The following is a 27,663-nucleotide window of genomic DNA, read 5'->3' as shown; positions in this document are numbered from 1 at the left end:
GTGGGGCTGCCTTTTTTGGAATGGATTGAGCAGGATTGGGAGGTAAGGTTGAAAGTGGATTTTGGACTTGGCCCATTAACCAGCCTCGCAGAGCTAGGTCATTGGCTTTACAGGTCTGGAGTTGAGAGAAAAGGCCTGAGCTAAACACATAAATGTGGGAGCTGTAAGCATGTAGACTGCATTTAAAACCATTGGTTCGGATAAGATTAACAAAAAGAGTGGATTTTGGAGAGAAATGCCATCTGGGAATGAATTCTGAGCACTCCCAAGCAGGACCGAGCAACAGAGAAGGATCAGCTGCTGGGGTAGCATGCAGGGCCGAGGGCCGAGGAATAGTCAGCACTGCACCTGACGGTACCCCAAGTTCTCATAAAACGATGGCGGAGGCTGGGCTTAATAACTGAGAAGTCAGTGCTGACTTCGGTGAGAACGCCGCCGGCTCTGTGGTGAGGACTAAAGCCGGAGGGTGCGGGAGCGAGAGGGAGGAGAGGAGGCAGAGAAGAGTGCAGGCAGCCCGTCCCATGTCTGGCCACGCACAGAACTGTTTAGATGATGGGGTGAGTACAGGGAGAAGGTAGCCCCGAAGAGCAGAAGGCTTCAGAGAGGACCGCTAAGGGGGTTACGGCCCCAGGAGGGGAAAAGATGACAGGCAGGCTAAGTGAGAAGCAGCCTGGGACCTAAACGCCAAGGGAGAGTCCCTTCTGGGAGAGCGGTGATGTGGGGTGGTTCATGTGCCACACTCTGTGGCTCCAAAGGATTCTGAGAGAGGGAAGAAAGTGACAGAGGAGGGCCAGGGGAGAGGGCACCCAGAGAGGGCAGGGGGCAGGCGATGAAGAGGCTATATGGCAGCTTATCTCCTTTACAGGAAGAAATCTGTCCTCATGGGGAAGAAAATGTCACCCAGCCGTGCCAGTGGGCATCAGCGGTGAACGTCAGGCACCGGTACATCTACGTGGCCCAGCCGGCACTGAGCAGAGTCCTCGTGGTCGACGTGCAAGCCCAGAAAGTCCTACAGGTACATCTCCCAAGGGAGGGAGGGGTACTTCCGATTCTGGGTGCAGCTGGGCGCATCCTTCCTTGCTTTCTGTGCACCTCCAGTTCCTACGAGAGATGGTCAGACTTGGGGTAGGAGGAGGAACAAAGAAGATTAATGTGTAACTATTCCTCAAGTTTTATTGCCTACTCTGTACCCAGCACTGTTCTAGGTTCTTGGAAAATAGCCATGAATGAGCAATGAAGTCCTATAATATTCTAGACAAGGAGACAGACCATAAATCAGAATTTGAGGGATCTTTACATAGTAAGAGCTATTTACAGGCTAAATGGACAGAAGAATTGGAAGCCTATTTTAAATTGGCCCTCACTCTAGAGGTGAACAGAACCAGAGATCCAAATGCCACGTGGGATCCCACTCTGGGAGCAGAGGGAAGGCCTGTGGGGCCAAGTGGGGCCAAGTCAGGGCTTGACAAAAGCCAGTGAGACAGAAAGCCACAGAAGCGTTTTATTCAGGGGTGTGACATAATCTCACTGAGATTTTAAAGAGTCAATCTGGCTGCTCTATTAAGAATGACTGGAAGATAAAGCAGAGATGTTGTCAGTTGATATAATCCAGGCAAGAAATGATGACAGCAGTGGAAATGGTAAGAAGTGATCACATTCTTGATATATTTTTTAAACAGATTTTTTGCTGGCTGGAATATAGGTTTTGAGAAAGCAGGATCAGCTTTGAAGCACCTGTAGAAAGGTGATGCCATTTACTGTTTATGGTGAGCTATCCACATCTTAATTCCCAGAACCTAGGACTGTCACCTTATACAGCAAAAGGGACTTGGCAGCTGTGATTAACAATTTGTAAATGGGGAGTTACCCTGCATTCTGGGGGTGAGCCTTAAATGCAATTACAAATACCCTTATTCCAAAAGGGAGGCAGGAAGACATGTGACTACATAGGAAGAGGCCCTGTGAGGGCTGATGCAGTAGCCACACTGCTAGCTTTGAAGACACCAGCCAAGGTATGCAGCCCTGGAGGCTGGAAAAGTCAAAGCAATGCATTTGCCTCTAGACCACTGCCTTGCAGACATTAATTTCAGGCTTCTAGCCTCCAAAACTATAAAAGAGTAAATTTGTATTTTTTAAAGCCACCTAGTTTGTAGTAATGTTACCACAGCAATATGAAAATTAATATATTATGACAGAGTCTTGAGCGAGGCAGGGAGTACAGGCTATGGAGCAGGTAAAGGGGGGAAATCAGGAATTCAGTTTCGGGTCTGTTACAGCTGTTTATTTAAGCTGCTATTATATCTACATATACAATATGTATTGCCAGGCAGTTGGATAAACAGGTCTGGGGTCAAAGCAGAGGTCCAGGCCAGAGATGTCAATATGGGTATTATCATCACATGAACTGTCTAATCCAGAGGAGTGGATGAAATCACTGAAGGTAATACAGAGGTCAAGGCTGGGGCCGTGAAGCACTCCCAACACCTAAAGATCAGGAAGGGGAGACTAAGAGTAGTCTGAAGGCAGGAAGAAAATCAGGAGAGTGGTATTCCAGAAGCCGAGGAAAGAGGGTATTTCCAGGGAAGGTTGGTAGCCAACGCAGAGAGCATCTGTGTTAATGAAAACTAAGAACTGGTTGTTGGAGTTGGTACACAGGTATCACCTTGGCAGGAACAGATAGTATGATAATGGTCCAATACAGGCCTGAGGGAGTGGATCTGAGTTAGAATGGCAGGAGAGGAAGTGGAGATGGTGAGTATAGACAACTGTTTTGAGGGGTTTTGCTGTAAATGAATAAAAGTAGCAGTGTAGCAACTTGGAAGAAGATGCCAAAGAAATTTTTCAGAACAGGTGACATCGCATCATTTGTATGCCAATGGAAGAACAGCTACCACAAATCGTCCCATTCTTCTGGGTCATTGAGGCAGGCAAGAGTCAGTGGCATCAGTGGCATACAAGTGGAGATGCTACCTTATATAAACGCAAATTCTTGCACCATGACAGGAGGAGACGGAAAGTGTTTAGGCACAATCACAAATAGGTACAGTTGGTGGTAGTTGGATGAATGTCTTTTCTGGTTTCTTTACTGAAATTAGAAGGGAAACTATCACCAAAGCTGGAGGTTTGAGGAGGGAGGTGAAAGTTCCTGTGAAATTGAATTGAGAGGGAAAATGTGATGGGACTGCTGGGCAGTATGACTGAGGCCTTGGGGTCCTTGAATGCCATGCATAGTAGCCACTCTCTCCCCTTGCCCCCAAGCTCCCTCTGCCTTCCTCAGGTTTGGTATTTGGGAGATTTGATTATCCAGAGGAAATTAGATATTTTTATATCAGATTAGGTTACAGTAAATACTGTGAAATGCTTAAAAAAAAGGCAATAGTGATTGTGGATGTCAATTTAAAGTGAAATCAGTACAGGCTCACTATAGGGAGAAAGTTGGATATAACTGGGGTTGTAGTTTCTCCTGGAAAATACAACAGGAGACTTTATTATTGATTTCTCTGGCCAGAGAACATAATCTGAATAATTCCAATCCTTTGATCAAAGGAAATGCCAATGCATCTTTTTATGTTATTGTTGTATGACCACCACTACAGCAATCACAGTATGCATCCCTGCCTCAATATAGCCTCATACAAATTATTATTTCACTTACCCAATCATGATAGGAGCTTAGAACACTAACTCTTTAAACTTCCTCTGTCTTTTGCACTATTGTGGGAACGAATTTTAACTCTACATATAATTTTACTCCACAAGGTATGACATTATTTTGTACAGCCAATCATCATTTATTTTCACCCAGCTATTTACCTTTCCCATTGCTCTTTGCTCCTTCCTGAAGTACACAGATTCGGTCTGGGGCTGTCATTCTGCCTTAAAGTTTCTTCAGTAGGTTCTTTTATGCAGGTCTGCTGGCAACAAATTCTATTTTTGCTTGAAAATAACTTTGCTCTTAATATTTCCACATTGACAATTATATTCTTTCTCTTTTGAAGATAATGTATCTTTTTCTACTTTTAACATTTTTCTCTTTGGTCTTCAGCAGTTTTATTATGAAGTGCCCAGGCATGGTGTGCTTTGTATTTATTCTGCCTTGGATTTTCAGAGGTTCTTGAATGTAAATACATCAACTGAAATCTTTCATCAGACTGGAAAATTCTCAGCCATTATTTCTTCAAATATTCTTCTGCCTCATTTTCTCTTGCCTTATCTTTGTTGTGGTTTAAAAAAAAAATACCAGAATTGAAGCACAAAGAGAAATATGGGACATAATGGAAAGGTCTACTAATGAACTTGTCTTTCAGTTCACTAATCCTATCTTCGGCTAATATGGATTTAACAAAATCTACTGAGTTCTTAATCTCAGGTATTGCATTTTCATCTTTAGAATTTCAAATTTTTTTATATTTATAAGTTATCTTTTTATAGCTCACCTATATGTCTCTTTCTATTGCCTTTTTTATGTGATTTTCATTCACATAGCCTGTATCTTAGAATGCCTAATAATTTTTTTGAATACCAAATGTTTCATATAAAATACTGTGGAGATTCAGATTCTAAAAGACATATGCAACCGTATGTTAATCACAACACTATTTACAATAGCCAAGAAATGGAAGCAACCTAAGTGTCCATCAGTAGATGAATGGATAAAGAAGAGGTGGTACATATACACAATGGAATATTATTCAGCCATAAGAAGAAAACAAATACTACCATTTGCAACAACATGAGTGGAGCTAGAGGGTATTATGCTCAGTGAAATAAGCCAGGTGGAGAAAGACTAGTACCAAATGATTTCCCTCATCTGTGGAGTATAACAGCAAAGCAAAACTGAAGGAACAAAGTAGCAGCAGACTCACAGACTCCAAGGGATTACCGGTTACCAAAGGAAGGTGCGGGAGGGGAGGGTTGGTGGGGAGGGTGGGAGAAGGAGATTGAGGGGTATTATGATCAGCACACATAATGTAGGGGGGGCACAGGGAAGGCAGTATAGCACAGAGAAGACAAGTAGTGACTCTAGTAGCATCTTACTACGCTGATGGACAGTGACTGCACTTGGGGTGGGGGACTTGATAATAAGGGTGAATGTAGTAACCACAATGTTGCTCACCTGAAACCTTCACAAGATTGTATATCAGTGATACCTTAACAAATAAAAAACTAAATAAATAAATAAAACCAAAAAAATTTTTTGTGGAGATTTTAGATGGCTCTCTTCCACAAAGAGGGTTAATCCTTTCTGCTTCTAGGTGGAAACTCAATCACTTTAAGATACTCAAGTGTTAAGTTGAATTAAGGCTGAGTTGAAGCTTTTGTAACACTTAGACTGTCCCAAGGGAAAGCCCTTCAAAGCTTTTAACTGACAGCCTGGTGTGTTCTTGACGACCTCTTCTCTTCCTCAGCATATTGAGTTTGTAGAGAACTCTGAATTTATGAGATTTTTTGCAGTCCCCTGCTCCACACCACCTTAGAATGAGAATCTGAAATAAATACGATGGAAAACAGTTCAAGAGAAAGGAGAATGGCTACAGTCCAAACTTTCAGGAAGTATTGCTGTGAAGAAGGCAGACAAATGGGGTAGCTGCAAGATAATGTGTAGTCAAAAAGGTATATAAGAAACTAGAGGTAGTGTCAAGATGGTATCATTACTGACGGGTTAGGAAGCCAGGTTCTGAAGCCTTTAGGTGAAGAGCAGCAGCCAGGAAGTTGGCAGATGATAGGAATGAGGAATAGCTGAAGGCATGAACAAAGGCCCTGGGGCATGTGAAGTATAGAAAAGCCTTGATTTGAGGCTTCAGGGGACAGGAGGTTTCAATTCGAGCAAAAAGTAAAAGGTTACTTCAAAGATGGTGATGAATGGAGAAGAAATGTATTTCAGCAGGGAGTGGCAAAATCAAGACTCCAGTTTTATGTATGTTAAGTTGAGGTCATCAGTAGAGGAGTGGATTCTAAAGTCAGAGTTTAGCAGGTTCTCTGAAGCCCTGGCATTCAATGAGCCCACCAGAGAAAGGACATAGAGAGGTCAAAGGTGAAGACCTGGGAACATGCCAACATTTAGAATCAGGATGAGGAAGCGAAACTGAGGTACAATGCCAAGTGAAGAAAATGTTTCCAGAAGAGAGTGGTTAGCCATGTGGAGTCTTGCTGAACTTTCAAGTAAGAGGAGGATCTCAAAGCAATTTCTAAATCTGACATGAAAGTCTAGAACAGTTCAGTTGAGAGGTGGATACAAGGACTCCATAGACAGTTCTTTAGAGTTTTGACACATTAGGGCAGAGAGGATGGGATTTCTTTTACCCAGATCCAAATGGTTAGGATACAGTTGGTTGAAATGGCAACTTCAGAAATTATATAAAGTGTAAGTTAGAGTAGCTGAGGTGGAGAGGCGCAAAAGATCGCTGCAACCAAGAAGGTGCTGAGAAAGCAGGGCTGTGAATGAGTCATCCGGGTGGATTTGAAAGCACCACACTTGGGAAACAGGTGAAAGAGAAGACAGAGAACCAGGTGTTAACATCTTCAGTGAACAAAGGGACACTGGCCAGTGATGAGAGGAGGGTCACGGTCTGCTCACATGAGCATCATGGAACAGTTTGGGCACTTAAAAGTCTCCATTTGACAAGGCCTCAGGGGAAGCTCTGTGCTCAGGGCAGAGCAGTTTTGGTTACAGCAGTAAAAAAAAATGCTTCCCTATGCTATAGGCTGAGTCCCAGAGGCTTGAGTTGAAGGATTTGTAAGACAGAAGGTATGCAAAAATAAGAGACAGGTGCTAATGGATGAACTGAAAGTCAGCCTCAGGTGGCCCAGGGGAAGGGCCACCTCACCAGAATCTTGGTGGTGAAGCAGCCTGGGGAAGTGTGCTGAGCGTCTGAGAAGCCCAGAAGGCTTCCAGGAGGAGTGGAAGGATTTGACAGACAGTTCTTGAGTGGAAAACTTAATGCCTCTGTGTTTAGGCTTTTGCCAAGATGGTCTGGCTACCATAAGTAAAAAACACAAGCAGCTTTTAAAAGGGAGAACATTATCGACAATTTTGTGTCTATGAAGATGAATCCAGAAGGGAGGCCTCTACCCTGGCTTCTCATTGCCAAGGCTGGAGTTCCACTCACCCAGGAGTGATGGCCCCATACACAAAGCCCAGAAATGACCATTGTGTCAGCTCCTACAACAATGTTGACCAACTTGCCCCTATTTGTCTTTTCAAGTCCATAGGTGTGGACCCTCTGCCAGCTAAGCTGTCCTACGACAAGTCACATGATCAAGTGTGGGTGCTGAGCTGGGGGGATGTGCACAAGTCCCAACCAAGCCTCCAGGTATGTTGAGCACATGGAAGCAAGCTGAAACACACACACCCCTTTCTAATAGAGGTCTCCTGCTTCCACAGGCAGCTGATCACAGTTATCCAAATATGTCCAAAACGGCTCAAGGAGAGAGAAGGAGACAGCCTCAGGCTAGTGCCCCTCACAAGCAATTAACAGGCAGCTTCAGCCAGGCCTGCTGTTAGTAATACTGGTGACAGACAGGATTCTGATGGCAACCAGAATGTGGCTCCTGGGACCAAATAGAAGCGAGGCCCTGGAGTCCAGGCAGTGAGAAGGGAGACAGGGCTTTCCTCATCTGGGGTTCGGGGAGGATAGCATCAAAGTGAGCTCCAGATGCTGGCCCACAGGAAGAAGAAGGAAGCGCAACACCAGCAACTGTGTCCGTAACAGAAGCACGTTCACTGAGGGCTGACAGTGCCCTAGGGCAGGCAAAGTTAAATGATTGGCCGCTGTGCAACCCGGGCAGTGTAGGTCTGCCGGCCACACCTTTCAGCCACTGCCCTGGATGGCCTCATGGGAAGAGCTTGGGCCCGGGAGACCTACAGAGTTCCTCCCTCCACCAGCCAGGGAAGGTCAACACCACCCCTGTGCTGAATGTGCCTGGCTCGGCCCTTCTCATCCAGGATGTGGGAGCAAATAAGCCCCACAAAAGGTGATTTGAGTGCCTATTTTCTCAATTCTCCCAAAGATGGTGCATTGGACCATTCTAGATGCACAGAAGTTAATTTCATTCTATACAATGGATACTTTGAGATATTAGGGTTTCATTCACTCTCAGTACCCAACCCGAGAAGGGCTGCAGGTACAGCCACGTTCACCCTGTTCCCAAGGCTGGTAAGAGGCCAGGGACAGCCAGGTGACAGAAGCTTCCTCCCAGGGGCTGGCCACCTGCCTGCATACCACTGCACTGCTGGGACAGAGGAAAGACACTAGTTCACCTCCTATAAACCAGGACTGTTGTCACTCGATGGATACCATCAACCTGGGCCTCAGTGAGCTGACAAAACACAGTAACCCATTAGAAGGCCGAGGAGCCGGAATAAAGGTCACTGGGAACAGAGCACAAGCCCAGAGAAATAGTGTTTTCTATCAGTCCCTCTGGCAGCTTTAAGAAAGCACTTAAGGAAATTAAGGGGAGGAGCCACCAAAAAAAGATTTTTCTGGAACTAAAAAATGAACAAAAGTGATTTTCTAATTAAAAACTGTAGCAGATGAGTTGGAATAATGCATGGTTTCTACTGAGATCCAAAATAGCCGCCTGAAAGGTAAACAACAAGAATCTCTCAAATCACTGAGACTTAAGGTCTCAGAAGCCAGTTTAAGTTTAGAAAGAGAAAAGGAAATGGTTGAAATGAAGTCAACATAAAATAAATATGGAATAAAATTTCCAAGTTGAAAAATGTAATCCCGTAGATGGAAAGCTATCCATGAATTCCTGGTAGAATGATGAGCGGTACACATCTCTGCCCTTCTTGGTAAAATCCTTTAACTCCAAGAATAAAGGGAAAATCTTATCAGTTTCAAGGCACAAAAAGTAAGTTATCGGTAGAAGAAAAAATCGGATTGGCATCAGACTTCTCATGGGCAGCAGTAACTGGAGAACCAGGGAACATGCTGCGAAGATAAAAGGGCTGACACCTGGGCGTCCCATGCCCGGCCAAGAGAGCATTTACCTGCCAGTAAAAATGAAAGATGTAAGGATGTACAACCAGAGCATATCACTCTTGTGCTCCATCTGAACGACATATGTAAGACATGGGACAAGCACCAGATGACCCAGAGCAGAGATGTCAAGACGAAGAAAGGTAAAGAAGAGAGAGTTTTAAGTAATGAATCTAGAGAGGAAAGTCTAGAATTCCAAGGTGGAAGAGAAATGCATTAAGTGCTAAATGAGTACATTTAGACACACTGGAAATCTTGATGCCAGGCTGTAACTAAATGTAATTTATTTCATTAAAAATTCTCAAAAATGCCATCTTATTGAGATAAGAGAGGATAGAGAATGTTGCTTGAAAGTAATAGTTGAGAAGTGACAACCTCATTATTCCTAGCATGACAAACTGAGTTCTCCTATTAAAAGCAGAGATGATCAGACCAAGTTTCTACAAAAAAAGAAAGAAAACTATAACTTGTTTACAAGAAACATGTACAAAATAAGGTGATATGAAAAGTTGAATTTACAGGGGTGGGAATAGTGATGACAAGTGAGCAAAAAGATTGAGGGGCAATATTAACATCAAGGGGGTAAAGGGGGTACTTAAGGGGAAAAGCACCAAAACAGCTAAGGAGAGAGATTATGTGATGAACAGCCTATAGATACCAAACAACATCAACAACTAAATACGTAAAACAAAAGTGATTAAAATGTAAGGAAACCTTTGATTTCAAATGCACTCAAATTGAACAAACCAAGGAGACAAAAATAATGACATGGGAAAAGTAAATAAGGAACTTGGTTGAATAAGTAAATAGAAAACCTTTCATCCGCCAAATATTTTCACAAGTGTTTATCAGTAATCACAAAGAAAACTAACAAAATTTGGCAAAGTAGTTGTTATAGGCTACATTATCTGATAATTAGAAATAATTAAAATATGACCTAACAAGGAACTACTCTTGTATAGCTATTGGATCAAAAAGAAAATAAGGGAAATGACAAGCTCTCAAAAGCAATGAAAAAGGGCATTTCACATCGAAACCTACAGGATACAGAGAAAGCCGTACACAAGGACTATCATGTCTCAAAAGCCTGCAAAGGAAGTATTTGTGTTAAGGAATTAGGAAAAGAAGAAAGTGGCTGATAGAAGGAATTAATAAAAAGACGGATATTAATAGAAACAAAACAAGACCAGAGAGAGAAACAGATCAATCCTTCACAAGCCCAAGAAAGGAAAAGAAAGAACAAAATAAGGAATGAGAAAAGAGTATAACTGCAGATACAGGAGGATGAAAGTCATTGGTAAAGAATACATTGCAACTCTGGAACAGCAAAGATTAAGACCTAGAAGAAGTGGATGATTGCTTGAAAAATGGGGGGAAAAAAACAAACTGACCTAAGAAAAAGGAAACCTGAAATAGAACAAGTACTACAGAAAAGGTATTTTTAGAAGATCAGCCATAGAAAAGCGTGCAGCTGCATTGTGTCAAACCTTCAAATATAATTGTAATAGTATTTCAACTATCCTAGACCATAGTAGGGGAGATACACAACTCCTTGGTTTGTTTTAAATAGCCAGTATAATTGTAGTTATAAATAGGACTAAAAATAGTACAACACATACAATTATAATCTATCTTATGAATACAAATGCAAAATTCTAAAATGGTATTAAAAATAGAGTCCAGCACTGTATCTAACTGCAGGGAACATATATCCTGGATACAATGATGGTTCACTCTCAGAAACCAGTCAACATTCTTTGTAATACAAAACAGATAAAAAATCTATGATGTTTTCAATAAATGCTGAAAAAAAAGTCATCTAATTGAATACATACTTATTTTTTTTTAAATCCAAAAAGTAGGAATAGAAATCCTTAAAACATAATGAAGACTTTCCCAGAAACCAAGAGAAAATTTTGCCTAAATGACAAAATACTAAAAGCATTTTAATTAATATCAAGAATTAGATTAATATCAAGAATAATGCCCACCATCACCATAATTGAAAAGTTTAAGAAATACACTATGCCAGGAAAATGAAATCAATTGAATCAACCTACCTTCGTGTTGTGGGCTGGGGTTAAGGAAACCAGTACTAGCAAAACCTGCTCCCAGAAATGTCAACCAGCATGACCTTTGTGGTGAGCAATTTGCAAATGTGAACCAAAAGCCACAAAACAGTAGGTTTTGATCCAGCACCTTGACTTCTCAGAACTTATCCAAAGGCCAGGATGCTAGTTATAGGCCAAGATTTAGCCACACCATCATGTGTAACTGTATTACGTTTACAAAAAGTTAAAAATAATACCTTACTGCATCTGAGGAATTAGTTAAAACAGACTTTGCTGTGACTACATGAAGCTGTTTCTATAAATGAGGCCCATTCCAGCAGGCCCTCCCCCAGCAGCCAGTATTTGAACTTTGGCATCTGCTTGAATTTCTGCCCATCACTCTCTTGCCAACTCACGCTGCCTCTCAGCTTGTCTCACTGAATATCTTGCCCCCTACCCTTTCCCAGTTCACCTCTCAGCTGGCTTCATCCACCCACTGTGGGCAGTGCTCAGGCTTCCTTACCCACAGCTGACTCCCCAACGGCATCTCCTGATATCCAGCCACATGTGTTATGTCCCCTGAACCAAGCTCATGGAGCCAACAAATTGGAGGGGTTCAACAATTATCTTGTGGACACTGAAGTGCCCAGCCCTGTGCTAGGACAGAAGGCCAAGAAGAAACTCATGAGTCATCGGAGAAACGAGCCTGACATGCCCACATCAGTTCACCGGCCTGTGGTACCGTGTTTTCATGAAGCGACCTCTGAACACAGGGTGTTAGAGTGGTGAAGACTGCATGACACTGATCACTGACAGCCTGTAATTTTCCATCTCTATTATAAGCTAAAATGGCAGGTCTGATATCAAGCAATGATTGCATGGCTTCTTGGAATTCTCGGGCATTTTCCTCTAGATTCTCACAGATCCAGTTTCCTAATGCTGGTCTTTTTCCTGATGCCCAGTTCTATGAGTTTTTTTCCTATGGACTTGCCATGCAAGGGTTATTTGGCCATTTTTTTTAAATCACAGGAAAATAACCTAATGCAAGTTTAGGGCTGTCCCAAGACTGAAAATTGGTCCTCATCATTCCAATCTGGCATTCTGTCTGCCGATCCCCTGAGGGAAGCAGGATCTGAAAAAGACTCAAACCTCAAACCTGCCTGAGGAGGCAGGCCAGGTGCTGTACTGTCAATAAAGTAAGAGCCAGGAGGCAGTCATGAAAGGTAAAAGCATCCAGAGCTCCAAGCTGAGTGAGCCACCAAGCCCCACCAGAGACCGTCCTCAGCCTCGAGCTGCAGAAATCTGGATCCTTCCTTCTCTATGCATGGCCATAAAATCAAGATCGAAAGTGTCTTACCTTACTGTGCAGAGTCTATCTAGCATCTGCCTCTTCTCCTGCTCAGAAGGTCTAGGTTGTCCTTGTGCCCCCAAGCCAGCCAAGGCCCTCATCTGGCTGCAGGTCTGCCACCTTTCTGAGCAATGGCCCAGAACTTGGAAGCAGATGAGCACAAGTAGAAGGTCGTCTGGGTCCATGTCTCCACCCTGCCCACGCGCACAGCCTCAGTAGCTGATGGACAGATGCCCAGCCTGACCACAGGGGGTTTCTGGCAGGACCTCCAGACCACTCTCTCATCCTAACAGATATCCCAGCACTGTCCCGCTGCCAGCATGCCTGTCCCTGATACAGACACAGCAGGGACATGCACCAGGGAATGGCTGGAGTCACCTCCCTCCAAGTCCGCAAGGGAGGAAGTATGACCTCCAGGGAAACAGAGACAGCCGTGTTCTGTCACTTCCAACTTGTACAGAACACAGAGCTGACGTCTTCACTCCTCCCAGCAAGGCCCCTTTGTGCACATGGAGCAGCTCCCCAGCATGCTGATCGCAAGGTGTCGGAATGGCACGGCCATCTCTGAATGGCGCCCTGCGGGATTCCTGCCTTCTTGATAAGCGATGGGGCTGCAGCTCTCAGAACACCTCTGTGAGCAGTATATGAGAGATTCCCAGCGAACGGGCCCAGGCACCTGCAACCAGTAAATTATTCCATTTAACATTTTCATTAAGAGCTCTGTCCTTTTTTCCAGGGCAGCCTAGAGGTTGAGAAGGTGGGATTTCTCTGTTGACGGGGAGGCCGGCTGTCTCTGAGCAGAGGATGTTTCGGTTCTAGGAACCTCCCTCGGCAGCCCTAACGCAGTCTCTGCAAGCCCTTGCTCTAACACCACGGGCTGACAATACGCAGCAGGGTCAAGGGTCAGGCCTGACAGAGCAGGAGGGAGGGCTTTGGGTATTCACTCCTGTCCCACCACGACCCCGCCCAGGGAGGATGGGTCCCCCACCCATGACCTTCCCAGGCAGCTCCCACTTTGCTCCTGCCCCTCCCCAGGACTGAGGTTCGTCTGTCATCTCTCCCCAGCAGCCCCCTACTTGGACGGGCCCTCACAAGGATTCCCTCTGTGTGTTGCAGGTGATCACAGAAGCCAGCACTGGCCAGGGCCAGCACCTTATCCACACCCCCTTCACGGGAGTGGACGATTTCTTCATTCCCCCAACCAACCTCATCATCAGCCATGTCAGGTGAGACGGGCCAGCGTACCCTGGGACTACACCGAGCAGCTCCACCCAGGCTGGGGCCTGCTCCTGTCTCCCCCACCCATCCTGGGCTGGTTTTGAACCCCACCAGGAAGGGACAGAGAAATGGACCCATCCCTTTCCTAGCTGTTACAGTTAAGGAAGGCACCTGTTCCTAATGCCCTCAGGGACCCAGTGAAGTCAGGAAGTCTCATCCTCAAGGTGAGACAATAGAGGAAAGAAACAACTGTGGCGAGCACCCTGCACTTAATAGACACAAACAATCAGTAGAGGTGGTCTCAACCTGCTACTGACGAGAAAACTGAGGCTCAGAAAAGTTAAGACACTGGCCAAGGTCACACAGCCAGGAACTGACAGAGTCAGCCTAAATGCAAAGCCAGCTCTTTCAGTGTCCCATTCTGGTGTGTACTCTGCTAACCACAGCCCATGGTTCCCCTACGTGTTCTCAAAGCAGCCAGGTGGGGGGCCCACAAGGAAACGAGACCTCCTGGTTTACCTCCATCCAAAAGCATGACCTAACAACAACAGCCATGGCCTCAGCTGCTAACCTCATCCCAGCCCAGCCCTTGCCCTTCCCTATTCATTTCAGAGAACCCCCGGCACTTTCTATAAAGTCACCCCTGCAGAAGACTTAACGCTGCCGTTTGGTAAAGTCATCAAGACCCACTTGTCTTGCGGCACTGTTTATGTCTCTCTGTAGTCTGACATCAATCACCTCTCTCCAGGAAGGGATGGCTCATTTTTGCTCACTGACTGGCTGGACTTGTAAAAATAGGACCCACCCCTTCATCCTTGCCCAAGGAAGAAAACAGCCACTTTACGAAGCCCTAGGTGTAGAGAGTGGCTGGTGAAGAGCCCCTGAGACGGTTCTACCTGGTGAGGCCCCTCCAAGAGGTTGAATTGAGCAGGGAGTTGTGCAAACTCAGAAGCTCTGCAGCGCCTGTGGGCGGCTTCTACATTAAAGTTCCTTATAAGGACCCTCCCCATACTCTGGCTCTTTAAGGATGCTTTAAGGATGCTTTAAAGTGGGTGTTCTCCCCACTCTGAGGCAAGTTAGTTATTCAAGAGCAACTGTGGAGGAGATTTCTCTCTTCCGGCAGGGTGCATATTGCCAAAAGGCCTCCATGAGCCAGGGATTCAGGCAACAGCTTTCGAGTCAAAGGGAAGTCCGGCCTGGAGTGAAGCCTTTTGGAAGCTAGCAACCAGCCTCCACAGAGGAATTTCAGGAAGTCCCGGTGAGAGCAGCTACCCCCTCCCCAGCCTTTCCACTAAAGCTCCCTCTTAAATTGAATCTTCCAACAGCCTTCCGAAAAACCACCCTCTTTACAGGCAGCTTGCCCAGGCCATGCAGCCAGTGGGGCACTGCAGCAGCACCCAGCCGTCCTGCTCCAAAGGCGAAAGCCATCCCTGGCCCCACTGCCCAAGGTTCCTCCTGCAGCAGCGTAAGCGTGGCCGGAGAGGAGGAGCCCCTCAGGCTCGTCTCCCAGCATCGGGGAGCTCTCAGAGGGGCTCTGTCCTCGCTCAGTTGCTTCTGCCCCCCTGCCTTTTGACTCCAGTTAGTCCAGAGAATGGCCAGGACACAGGCTTTCTGGCCTTGTCTCCTGGCAGGTGGAGTCACCGCAGACATCCATCTTTCATCCTTTCCCTCCGGGCACAGGCCTGCCATTCCCCGGCTGGCACAAGGCTTCGGGGAGGCTGATTTAAAGGCATCCCACAGGAGAAGCTGTGAAGGCGCCTCTACCCTCCCCCTCCTCCTCTGCCATTTCTAAAAAGGAGCTCCTGTTATGAGAGCAAAAATCCAGGAATATTTCTAACCTGACTGCATTTGGTTAGACATCACAGATGAATCAGTTATGAAGCCACCTCCTGCAGAATGCTTTCAGGTGAAGGATTATGATAAAGGGAAAGAGGGTGCAGTGGTTTAAGACCAGTGACAGATCCCCTGCCCAAGGGGCCTCCCGACCTCTGACCTCAGTTCTTCCCTCCCCAGGTTTGGCTTCATCTTCAACAAGTCGGACCCTGCAGTTCACAAAGTTGACCTGGAGACGCTGATGCTCCTCAAGACCATCGGCCTGCAGAGCCACGGCTGCAAGCCACAGGCCATGGCCCACACCCACCTGGGCGGCTACTTCTTCATCCAGTGCCGGCAGGACAGCCCCACTGCCGCCGAGCAGCAGCTGCTCCTCGACAGCGTCACGGACTCCGTGGTGGGCCGCAATGGTGACGTCACCGGCACCCCGCATGCATCCCCGGACGGGCGCTTTGTGGTCAGCGCTGCCGCCGCCAGCCCCCAGCTGCACGTGCAGGAGATCACGCTGCAGGGGGAGATCCAGACCCTCTACAACCTGAACATCAGCCAGGGCATCTCAGATGTGGCCTTCCAGCACTCCTTCAGCCAAGGCAACCAGTACTTGGTGTACGCCACTCTGGAGACGGAGCCGGACCTGCTGTTCCTGGAGCTGTCCACGGGGAAGATGGGTGTGCTGAAGAACTTGAAGGAGCCACCCACGGGGCCAGCCCGGCCCTGGGGGGGGGCCCGCAGGATCGTGAGGGACAGCGGGCTGTTTGGACAGTACCTCCTCACGCCAGGCCAAGAATCACTGTTTCTCATCAACGGAAGACAAAACACACTGCGGTGTGAGGTGTCGGGCATAAAGTGGGGGAACACGGTGGTGTGGGTAGGCGAGGTATGAGGGGCCCAGAGCAGAGCCCTGGGTCACGGAGCACCACCTAGTCGTGACACCACAACCCCAAGCAGGCGCCCTGTACATTTTCACAGAGAAAAGCAAAAACCTGTATTCGCTTTGTGGTTTGACACTGGTCTCCTTGCAAGTTTCCTAGTATAAGGTATGCACTGCTAACAAGATTGGGGTTTTTTCATTAGGAAGTATGATTTATGCTTTGAGCTACAATGAGAACACACGCTGCCATGTAAAGGACTCATGTCTGTGCCCAGCTGCACGCCATGTTCCCTGGGGACGCCGTGGAACCAAGAGCTCCTGCTTTACAGGCTGACACTGCTGTCGGCTGCCTTCACTTCGTCATTTTCCTGAACTGCCAGATCCAGCCAGACATCATCCTGATGCAGCGGCCTGAAAGGAGGCTTAGAAACACAAGCTGGCCAGGAGCAGGGGTTGCCCTCCTGGCACAAGAGCCATACCTGCCCACCTCCTGGACCTTCTTGTCTCCTTCACAGCCGCTTCTGGTTTTCTTTCATTTGACTTGTCGTAAGCCTGGGGGACAGCCAGCAAGACTTATTGCATCTGAGAGGACAGGGAAATCACTCGCTTTATTTTGGAAATTTTGATTAAAAAGTAATTTTTTATAATCTCAACTGCTAGTAAGCAGAAAGACGCTCTCCAAAGTCCAGCTATATTCTTCCCTGCCTTAGGCCAAGTCTCTGAGAGTCACCGTCCCACACCCCACAGCCAGGAACAAGAGCAATGGTCATCTACACCACTGGTACGCCCCCAAGTGCAGATCAGGCCACCACATTGGAAGAGACTCTGTTCTGGGTTGGGACCCCAAGAGACCAGGACAAACCTTGTGTGCCTGCTTTTCACCACTAATGGGGGACATTTATTGGCCAGGCCTGGTACCCTAGGTTCAGGGCACACTGGACTAGCCTGGCAAGGTGTGGCAGCCTATAGAACAGTGACCTCCAGGCACAACACAGAAACCCCAAGGACATGAGTGGGATCCAGGCAGGTCCCCAAGGCCACCCCTTTTAAAAACCTATGGCCTTTGCACTCAGCTCTGGTGCCCCCAGCCCCTGCATCATCACAACACAGACAGCACAGAAAACATTTCAGTGTTTTCTTACACATGGGGGTCTCTCCCCAAAAAAACACAGTCTCCCAAAGTCCGAATCAGAAGGATGCAGGCTGGCACTGCTGCATTATCCCCCAGCGTCTCCAGCTAAGATGGGCTGTCAGGCAGGCATCGGCCAAGGATAGCCCACCAATACTTGGGAAGATAGCCTGTGTGGGAGGATCTCAGCAGGGGAGGGGCTCCACTGAGCTCAGAACACCCCTCTCCTTCTCACTCATGTCAATGGCCAGAACCCACTTGTATGCCCTCTGCCTTGAATTATAATTTTTCAAGCCACCTGGAGCTGGGAGAGGTGTCCCCATCACAGACACCTCGGCCAGCGTGGTGCCCTTCAGCTGCCTGCACGGCCATGATGTTCCTGTGCAGCCGAGGAATGGCCCCTTTCAGGGAAAGGACGACACAGACCCCACCTCACTCTAAATACACACAGCTTCTGCCCACTCCTACTTGACTGCCAACCCACCTGCCCTCTCTCTCAACTGCTGGAGGTCAGCCTGTCCAATTGGGCACCTTGTCCCCTGCAATCCCAGGCATGTTGCCTAGACTTGCACATTCCTACTTTAGATTTTTTTTTAAAGCAACATAGGTAATCAGAGGTTGAAGAAACTGACCTCAAAAGCCTATATTCAGTTTCACAATAGCTGGGATGGATGGGTAACATTTCCCACCCTCCCTTTTTATTCCTGCCTCAATCTCTTGGCACATTTACTTCCAAACTCCCTCTTATATCACTGAAATTCTCCAACTTTGATGAACCTCTTCCTTTGGAAAAATCTAAAACTTGTGGCAGCCACTGACAGAAAAGTCTGAGCCCACCTGAGGGAACCCACCACCCGCCAGGCCAGAGGAGCGGCCCCTCTGAGCGGCAGGACTCCTAAGCAGAAGCCCGATGCAAGGCCCCCGCCACTTGACACCGAGAGTGACGTCCACAGCATCTGTTCCTTTGCCGCTATTCCCACCGTTTCTTAGTGTGTCTGGAAAACATACTGGCCTCTCGTCTTCCTCACTGTGCAGCTACCGGAGACGGTCAGCCTGGGTCTCACCGCCGGCCTTCCAGACATGAGCGACTCGGAGCAGGAATCACAGGCCTGAAAACTGGGAAACGGGCAAATTCACAAAGGCAGTTGGTGACGGTTGTGCAACCAATTGAACTGCTTGGGTGGGAAGCAGGGGAAAGGCTGCCTGTCCCTTCTTCCCACACTCCAGCCCCAGAAGAGGCTCATGGAACATGGTTTGAAAACCAGTAGTGTAGACAGTCGTTACGACAGGTGGGCCTTGAAGCAAACCCAGCCAGCAATCCTGATGAACACAAAGGGTCAGCGAGCTACTAATATTTCACATTAAAGAGGTATTCATTTCACCAAAAGCATCACCAAAAAAAAAAACACTTACATAATGAATTATTTCAAAATTACTGAGTTTTGAAATAAAATTAATTTCACAAAAACTCAACATAGATCATTTTTTCAGACTGCCAAACACAAAAGTAATCTACACCTGTAGGGACATTAAGGATTTGAAAAAGAGCCCTTCATTCTCCTGCCCAGGTGAGCGGAAACCCGCACGGAGGTGCAGGGCCCGAAAGCCCACCCAGCCACCCGTGGAGAGATGGTAGGAAGAGGGATTTGTCTGTGTCTAGATGAATACATAGACGTTCTGCACAAGTAGGCCTGGGTGTGGACCGCACACAGTGTGGCAAAGGCCACCGTCCTGGCCACAGCAACCTGACTCAGCCCTGCCTGGGCCTGGCCCAGGCTTCTCTCCTAAGTCTCCAAGTCATCTGAGGCTCCTGCTCCGTCCTCCAAGCCCCTGGGGTTCCCGGAAGAGCCCTGTCAAGTCTTGGCTGGGGCCGGCCACCAACACCACGCTTCAGGTGCTCTGATACAGAGAGATCACCAGAAACAGAGCTCAGTCCCTCCCACCCCACCCCAGCCAGCTCCTCAGCCAGATCTTCAGCTCACCACCTCTCCACTCTTCTGTACAGAAAAGGGTTCTCAGCTCCAGGCAGGGGCCCTGGAGGACAGCTCTCAACTCCAAATAGAGCAGAGAACTGCTTGCCACCCGAGGGCATTGTTCACTGCTGAGTCTTCAAGTAGGAAAGCAGCCTGGAGATGGCTTTGTGCAGCCACAACTTCTTTTCTGTTGACCAATAACCTGTGAACTAAATGAGATTTCAGAAATGAGATGTGAAGCAGATTCATTCTGGATATATTTTTCTACAAGGGGCTTAAGAAGTAATCGATTCGTTTTTCACAATGTGTTTCCTTCAAATACCACGGCTGCTGAACCGTGTTCATCACCTAATCTCACAACGCTCCCTGCCCAATCCTCCTCTTCGGAAGCAAGCCTCCGGGAGCGTGGACACTGCCCTGCCCTCCGCTCCACCTCCCCCTGCCTACCTCACACTCTCCGCCCTGCACCCAGATCGCAGAAACGCTGCCCCCTTGCCAGACAAGTGACTTAGGATGAAGACAATGCCGACATGAAGTCCTCTGCCAGCCCCTCACCCAGGACCCCAGATCCCACTCCAGGTGCAGTCAGAGCCCATTGGCACACAGTCCTGGCTGCCCAGAATCACACCTCCAAACCCCCGCTCACAACCCTTCAGAGGTAGAGGACCAAGACTAGAATGAACTCAGAACTGTCGGGGGAGGTGGCTATTGGACAGAAGCTGTTGGACAGGAACAGAAACATGACACCCCAACAAAGCTCACCCCTTGGGGGGCCCAAGCTACACTTCCCCCATTCCCCTTTTATTCTCTGCCATGCTGGCTCCCTTCCTGGGTCTCAGGCCTCCCGCTCACGAGCCACACCGCAGCTCCTACAAGTCAAGGAGCAGCTGACCTTCCTGCCCCCCTAGACCCCCAGGGGCCTTTGCCCATCCATGATGCTTCCTTGCTTGGGGTGCAAGCGACAAGTCACTCCTAGAGCCAGATGCTGCTATATGCTCCCAAACTGGCACACACACAAAGCGCTTTCATTCAAGGAAGTCACTAACTGCCTTGATTTCTCCTCAAAATCATAGAGATCATAGAACAGAGAAGCTTAAAAGATCCAAAGGAGAAAATACATAGTGCCTGTCCTCAAGACGGCACTACAAGACCCCAAATACCTGGAGGAGTGCAGCCCACATTCTGCTTTTGTCTACACCAGATTACCAGCCAAGTCGCTCAAGGATTTGCACATCATATCTAGGCCCGCAGGCTCTAGGCACCAACCCCCCAGCCGCCCCTGGGAGTCTGCATTTCTGGAGCTGTGGACAGCAGTGGGAAGTTAGCCAAACACAATGTGCCAAGTTATGGAAAATATGTGGAGAATGGGGAGTGGCCTCCCAAATTCACAGTGATACTTGGCCAGCACCAAAGGGTTCAGCATGGACTTTTTTTGTGGACAAAGCCACAGTTCACACACCCCTCTTTCCAAGCTCACCTTGACTGACATGGGACCATCCTTTCCCCTGTGGCCCCCGAGAACGTGGGCCATGCCCTAGAGGGCTCCAGCGGGCTTAGCCTGCACTCCATCAAGCAATAACTATTGACATGCTCCTGCCCCAAGCCTGCTAACATGTGGCTGTCCACAGGTCACCATGGCAGGAGGGGGGACCGCTGCCCTCCAGAGGCACTCTCTCCAAGGTCAGAGCTTCATTCCTGAGGACAGTGGTCACAGGGCCCAAGAACTGTCAAATGAGAAAATGTCCTAAATCCAGACCTTTACCCACTGCCCAAAGTGACATGTGCCAAAGTTGAAGAATGTTGGTCCCTTTCTACAGCTGCTTCAGAGAGATAAGGGACAATGGATCTGTAAGCCACCCACCACACACCTGCAGCACACCCTCCTATGGGGCCCCCCGGCCCACATTCCCCCTTTCCCCCAGCCCCCCTCACCCCAGCTGCTCACGCTTTCTGAAGGCCATGTGAAATGATCTAAAGGCAGAACTGGGCATGGAGTTTTGCTCGAGTGGTCACAAACATTGCTTCATGTTATAGTGTAGCTGAATGACCCTCAAGATACGAAGTCACATACACATCATTTGCCCCCTTAAGAGTCTCATCCTCCCCCACCTCAGAAAACCTTCAGATCTCTTATGTCAAGACAGATTACCCTATTTCAAGCAGTTGTGCAGACTCCAAAATATATTTTCTGCTATATCACCAGTATTTCTCAAAAGGCCGCCTATAATTACTATACATGTGAATTTTTCCTTATTTATAAAATATATATAAATTATTTTTAATACATCAACTTTAGTAGAAATTTGTACCAACACACGTAACTGTATGTTGCATTTGAAATAAGTTTTTGTTTCCTTTGATGTATTACACGATATTGAACACACCGTGTATTTGCAGTACCACTTGATATAAAGACAATTCACAAATGATCACAAAAGTATTGTCATTGTAAATGCTCTTTTTCTGAGGATTTTACAATAAAACTTGAGAAAAGTTACCTTTTCCTGGTGCCAGTCTGTTTGCGGTTGTCACAGTGAGAACTGACTAAGCCAGGCCCACTCGGGGTCCTCCTTCCCCGCCCCGTCACCCTGATAGGTCCATGATGGTCGGAATGAACGAGCCCCTGCCCCGCCCAGTCCCAAAGCTGCTGGACAAAGGCAGGCACCTGAGCCCAGAAGTCTTTTCCCCATGTTGAAGCTTCAGCTCCCAAAATGCACTCCATCATCTGGTTCAAAGCTTCTCACCGGTCCTAGTAGGCCCTTAAAATTTCCCACTGCCCCCCGACTGTAATCCAGCCTTGAGCCTCTCACTCTTGGTTCTCACTGGGCAGACTTCCAGCTAGGATGTGGAACAGATAAAATACTCAGTGATCACCAAGCTACCAATGTAGAGCACCTACTGTGTGCCAGCACTGTGCCAGGTACGAGGGATGAAGGGCCGGACAAAGGAGACACAGTCCCTGCCCTTGGTGAGCCTCCAGCGCACTGCAGCATGATTATTAGCGTAGGTCCTCCAGAGCGGCAGAAGCAGCAGGGCACGCGGAGGTCTGTGTGTATGTGCGGAGGAGGAGGGAGACTCACCTTAAGGAAATGGCTCGTGCAGTTGCGGGGGATGCAGGCCCAAATCTGCAGGGACCCGAAGAAGAGTTCCAGTCCAAAGGCAGTTTCTTGGCTGAATTTCCCCTTCATCAGGTAGAGTCAGTCTTTTCCTCTTAAAAACTTCCTAGTTACATGAGGCCCACCCACACTAGGGAGGGTGATCTGCTTTACTCAGTCTACTGATTTAAATGTTAATTTCATTAACAAAAAAGGACTTTTACAGAAACATCTAGAATAGTGTTTGAACAAATATGTCTGGATACCAGGGCCTAGTCACATGAGCCCATAAAATTAATGATCACAATGACATAACACTCCTGCTATGTGCCAGGCCCTGTGAAAACCACTCAGTTAGCATCTGTTTTAAACCTTACCATACCCCAGAAAGGAAGGTGGTGTTCTCTCTATTTCATAGAAGAGGAAACTGAGGCTCAGAACAACAGAGCCAGGACTCAAATTCAAGTCTGTATGGCCAAAACACACACTCTTAACCACTACACCTGCTACCTGCAGTACCCACCTTGACAGAAAAGCTGGACCCCCAGCTGCTGCAGCCTCACTGCCATGCAGACCCCTGGCCAGCACAGCCACAAATAGTAGGGGCTCTGCTCTGACTTCTGTCTCAGGGGAGCCAACTGCCCGGACGTGGCCAGTCCCTCAGGCAAGAGGAAATGTCTGATTAGATCCCAAAAAGCCCTGGCAGGAAGCAAACAGCCACAGTCAGTGTGCTCATGGCCTGCAGAGGCTGGACTCAGCCCTGTGCCTGCTCTGGTTTTCTCCCTTCTGCTCACAAGCTCCTAGATGCCAGCTGTTGGGGCTGGAGGTGTACTGGGGCAGTCCAGGTGCAGTCTGCCACCAGACATACCCCACACAGGTGGAGAAGCCCCTAATCCATCCCATTCCCTCCCGCGTAGGATGAAAGGAAGCCACTCACAGAGGTGCAGAGGGCTTGGGCGCAGCCCCCACACAGCCAGGTCTGAGGGGTCCTGGGAGATGGCAGGCAGGCTCCTCGGCTCGGTCCAGAGCAGGAACACATTCACAGCCTGCACAATGCATCCACTCTCTTGTTCAACCATTGCTTTCCCCAAACCATTTCTGTACCCAGGTCCTGACCACACGGAGCCACAGCCCGCAGGAGTCAAGGAGGCCCAGGAAGACCCACTGGCACGGGATCACGCAGGGGCTGTGTTGGGGGCAGGACCGGAAAGGCTTTGGGGCTGAAGTGATGAGTTAGTGAGCGCGAAGGCCCGAGTGAGGCCCAGTCGCGGGGAGAGAGCCTGCTGAAGGCAGGAACAGGAAGAGCAAAGGAGGGTGAGCAGCGGGAGTGCGGCCAGGGCAGGCGACCAGCCGGAGGAGGGGAGGCCACTGCGCCCAGCGAGGCCCAGGCGGAGACAAGGAGCTACATTACGGAGATAGAGAGCGGCCTTTGGGCTCTGGGGAGCCTCTTCCCAGCCAGGCCCTGGGGCCTCAGTGTGTCCAGGCTGAGCAGAAGGAAAGAGATGCTGCCAAGAACAGCGACTTGGCATCCAGCACCCGGATTCCTCACAGCTCGGGCACCCAGCCACCCCGTAGCCTGGGATCACTGCTCAGGGAGAGGCTGCCTTCAGGGAGGCAGGAAGGGCTGTCGGAGAAGAGGTGGAGAAAGCAGAGGCCCCCTGGGGGAGGCAGGCAGAGGCTGACAGATGGCCATGGCGTGGGTCCCTTCCTGTAGCACAGAGCCCTGGGACTCTGAGGACCAGAGAAGAGCTTCCATGGTGGGGTGGGGGGAGCAGGAGCCAGAGAGGAGAGGGGCGTCCAAACAAGCTGCCCAGGGGCATGGGACACGCCCAGCCAAGGACGGAGACAGGGCGCCGAGACTCAGGGGGGTGTCCAGACAGGAGCCACGGACCTGAGAGAAGGGCTACAGCCCAGAAGGTAAGAGAAGACTAAGACAGGCCTGTGACCTCAACACCCCAACATACTGGGGCCAGGTGGGCCACGGGAGGACCGGAAGGTGAAGAGCAGACGGTCCCAGAGCCACATCAGCCCATCAGCCCTCTCAGCCAGAGATGCCTATGCCTGAATCTAAAATTAATATCAAATTTTTTAGTTGAATATTACTTATGTAATAAACAGTACATTATGTTCAAGTCTAAATGGTGTTGTCTTTATGTGTACAAAGATTTCATCTTTATATGTCCAAAGAAAATTGGTTTGTTTCCTTAGCTCCCACTTCTCAGGGCTACTGGCCATCCAAGTTCATCACTTCAAGCCAGAGTTTCCTGCCAAAGTGAAATCCAGTTACCAGACAGGAGACGGTGGTAAGCGGTGACCCGCAGAACTGCCAGGCAGCGCCTTGAGCAGCCAGGAAGAAGGGATGGGAAGTGACCACCAACAGACCCACACTGTGTGCGACGGGCAGAATCGCCCCCAGACAGACCAACAACAGGGAGCCTTCCAAAATCCCTGGGGCACAGGAAGGAGCTTGTGATTCACAGAGACCCCAGGGAGGCCCCCAGAGGAGCCACAGCCCTGGGTGCACAGCGGCCAGGCTTTCTGAAACCCCGGGGCCATCGCAGTCAGCACTTGCTGATGTACTAGCGTATAGCCACAGTGACATTGCTTCCAGATATAAGAAAACTCAGGCTGGACAGTCTCATTTGTGTAAGATAACACAGGGGAGGCGGGGGGAGAAAGAGCCCCAAATATTAACCAGGTGTTCTGGGATTCTAAGCAGATCTGCTTTTCTTCTACACATTTGTTTGTATTTTCTAAAATTTCTACGATGCACTGTGTGCATCACTTTGTACTAAGACGGGAGCTCTGGCATGGATGCCCACCCACGAGTTGCCCAGGTGCAAGGCAGAGAGTAGCAGCCTCCCGTGCACCTTTGCTTCCTTCGGGGCAGGCAAGGACGAGGAGGACTCGGGTCACCGAAGAGGGGCACTGAGGAAGACGCTGTCATTGCCCAGGTATAAACAATGATGACAGGGCTGAGCCGGCCTAGGACAGACAGAACAGAGAGGCTGACGAAGAGACGACGGAGTCATTCCTACTGTCCAGCCAGGAGTTCTCCTGTGGGCCACCACCACGTAAATGCCTCATCGGTTCCTGCCTCAGAAACAACTATGAGCCCGCAGTCGAGGACATGTGGCAGATCGCTCAGAGCCATTTACCATTAAAAATACTGAATAAAAGTTTTTTTAATTTTAAATATCAAGGAGGTGAGAAAATCAGTGAGAATCCAGAGATGGAAGCAGGGTGGGCCGGGGGGCTGTTCTCCTGAGCATTGTCTCTCCACGCAAAGTTGGGCTTTCATTGCAATGGGCTCACAGGGAAGTGGGCGGGACCTACACAAGCTGGGCGTCTGCTCGGGCACCTGGGCCCACAGAAAGCTGGGGCCTCAAAGGGCTACACCAACGGGCCAGCGGTAACCTAGAAGTCCACCAGTTTACCCCCAGCCCAGCCCCAGGGAGCTGCAAGGAAAGTTGCCTCAGTGCTCAGGAGAGTGAGCGAAGGCCTTGGAGAGGTCGTCATCACAACTCAGACCAAAGTCAGAGCACCCACATGGCTCACGAAACCTTAAGCCCTGAATTTAGCTTAAGGATGTCTCGGCAATACATAAAATGGGTAACATCATTCCAGCCGGAAAATAAAAATAATCTCAAGGGACTTTGAGACATAAGAGTTGGCTCATCCTTTAGTAGGTCATAGTAAGAGCTAGAAGAATTTCAAAAGAAATATGAAACTTCACTCAGTGGTTTTATTGTTAATAGCATTATTATAGTATACGTATCTCATATACTGCATATATCATATACACTATACTAATGATATATTATTATTATTTGTATTGTTATTTTTAAGCTATCTTATGTAATTAGCAGGATAAAGCAAAGAAGAAACGGTATCAGCAGGGTAGGAGACTTGACTACAATAATAATCAAATTCAGACTTTCAGTGCCCCGAAACAAGAAAGACATTTCTTGCACATGCCATACATCCACTAGAGGTTGTCAGGATGCTTTACTCATTAGAGTTTCCCAAGGACCCAGGCTGATAAAAACTCCATCTAAATACATTTCCACAATTGCTGAGACTGGGAAAAGAAAATTGAAGCCAGAATCAGCAATGAAGTTATCTAGCCTAGAAGTGAGAAAATGGTATTTCTCCTCACAACTCATTAGCAGGAACATGTCATGGGGGCGTATCCAACCACAAGAAGACCAGGAAATTCATTCTTTCACATGCCCACATGGAAGTGAAAATAGCATATCATGGAATGACACTAAAGACTACCACAGGACTCATGTTAATACACAAGAAAGGAAACGCAGTATAAACTCAAAAAAAGTCAGTTAAAACCCCTACAAGTTAAATATGGGTGGAAAATATTCAAGATAAACTCATAGTTACATCTCCTCAAACTCACCCTCAAATTCCAGAAGGACAACCTACCAAAGCTTAGTCAGGAAGAAATGGATCATCTGTAGAGCTCTACATCGATTGAAGGAAACAAATTCATGACTGGAAGCCTTCCCACAAAAACAACTCTAGACCAGATCATTGGTGCATTCTGCCAAATATTGAAGAAAGAAATAGTACCAATTTTAGAAAAATTCTTCCAGAAAAGTAGGGGGGGACACTTTCCAAATCATTCTATGAGGCCAGCACTACCTAAATATCAAAATCAGACCAAAAAATGGCAAAAAAAAAAAAAAAAAGACCAGTCTCTCTCAAGAACAAAAAAGTAGAAATAAATTTCCTTAGCAGTATTTTAACAATTCTAATCCAATATATTAACAATTTCCAATGCAATAACATATAAATAGAATAATTCATCCTGACCAAGTAGAATTTACCCCAAAATACAAGATGGGCGTAACATTTGAAAATCAATGTAATTTACCATATTAATAGAGTAAAAACATAAAACTCATGTGTTCATGTCAATAGAAACAGAAAAAGTTTGAGAAAATTCCATACCCAATCATATTAAAAGAAAAAACACTCAGAAAAGTAGGAACTGAAAGTAGCTTCCTCATCCTGGTAAAGGGCATTTACAAAAAGCTAGTATCATATTTCATGGTGAAACACTGAATTCCTTTTGTGATGGTTAATTTTATGTGACCTGGTTAGGCCACAGTAAGCAGATTTTTGGTCAAATATTATTGAAGAT

At 47.7% G+C, this 27,663-nt stretch overlaps 1 protein-coding gene across 3 annotated transcripts in view; it reads left to right on the top strand.

Annotated features, from left to right (window-relative positions):
• The window catches only part of FSTL4 (follistatin like 4), a 356,770-nt gene extending 334,866 nt beyond the window's left edge, over positions 1 to 21,904 (top strand). For all 3 annotated transcript variants that reach the window (XM_073221561.1, XM_073221559.1, XM_073221560.1), the window contains 4 exons: positions 866 to 1,015; positions 7,206 to 7,313; positions 13,500 to 13,609; positions 15,615 to 21,904. In XM_073221561.1, coding sequence (XP_073077662.1) covers positions 866 to 1,015; positions 7,206 to 7,313; positions 13,500 to 13,609; positions 15,615 to 16,317 — 1,071 coding nt within the window. In that variant the 3' untranslated portion in view covers positions 16,318 to 21,904. The remainder of the gene's footprint in view (positions 1 to 865; positions 1,016 to 7,205; positions 7,314 to 13,499; positions 13,610 to 15,614) is intronic.
• Positions 21,905 to 27,663: the final 5,759 nt, after the last annotated feature.

The sequence above is a fragment of the Manis javanica genome, chromosome 14 (genome assembly GCF_040802235.1).
Source record: "Manis javanica isolate MJ-LG chromosome 14, MJ_LKY, whole genome shotgun sequence".
NCBI classification, from domain to species: Eukaryota; Metazoa; Chordata; class Mammalia; order Pholidota; family Manidae; genus Manis; species Manis javanica.
This window is presented reverse-complemented; position numbering and strand designations above follow the sequence as displayed.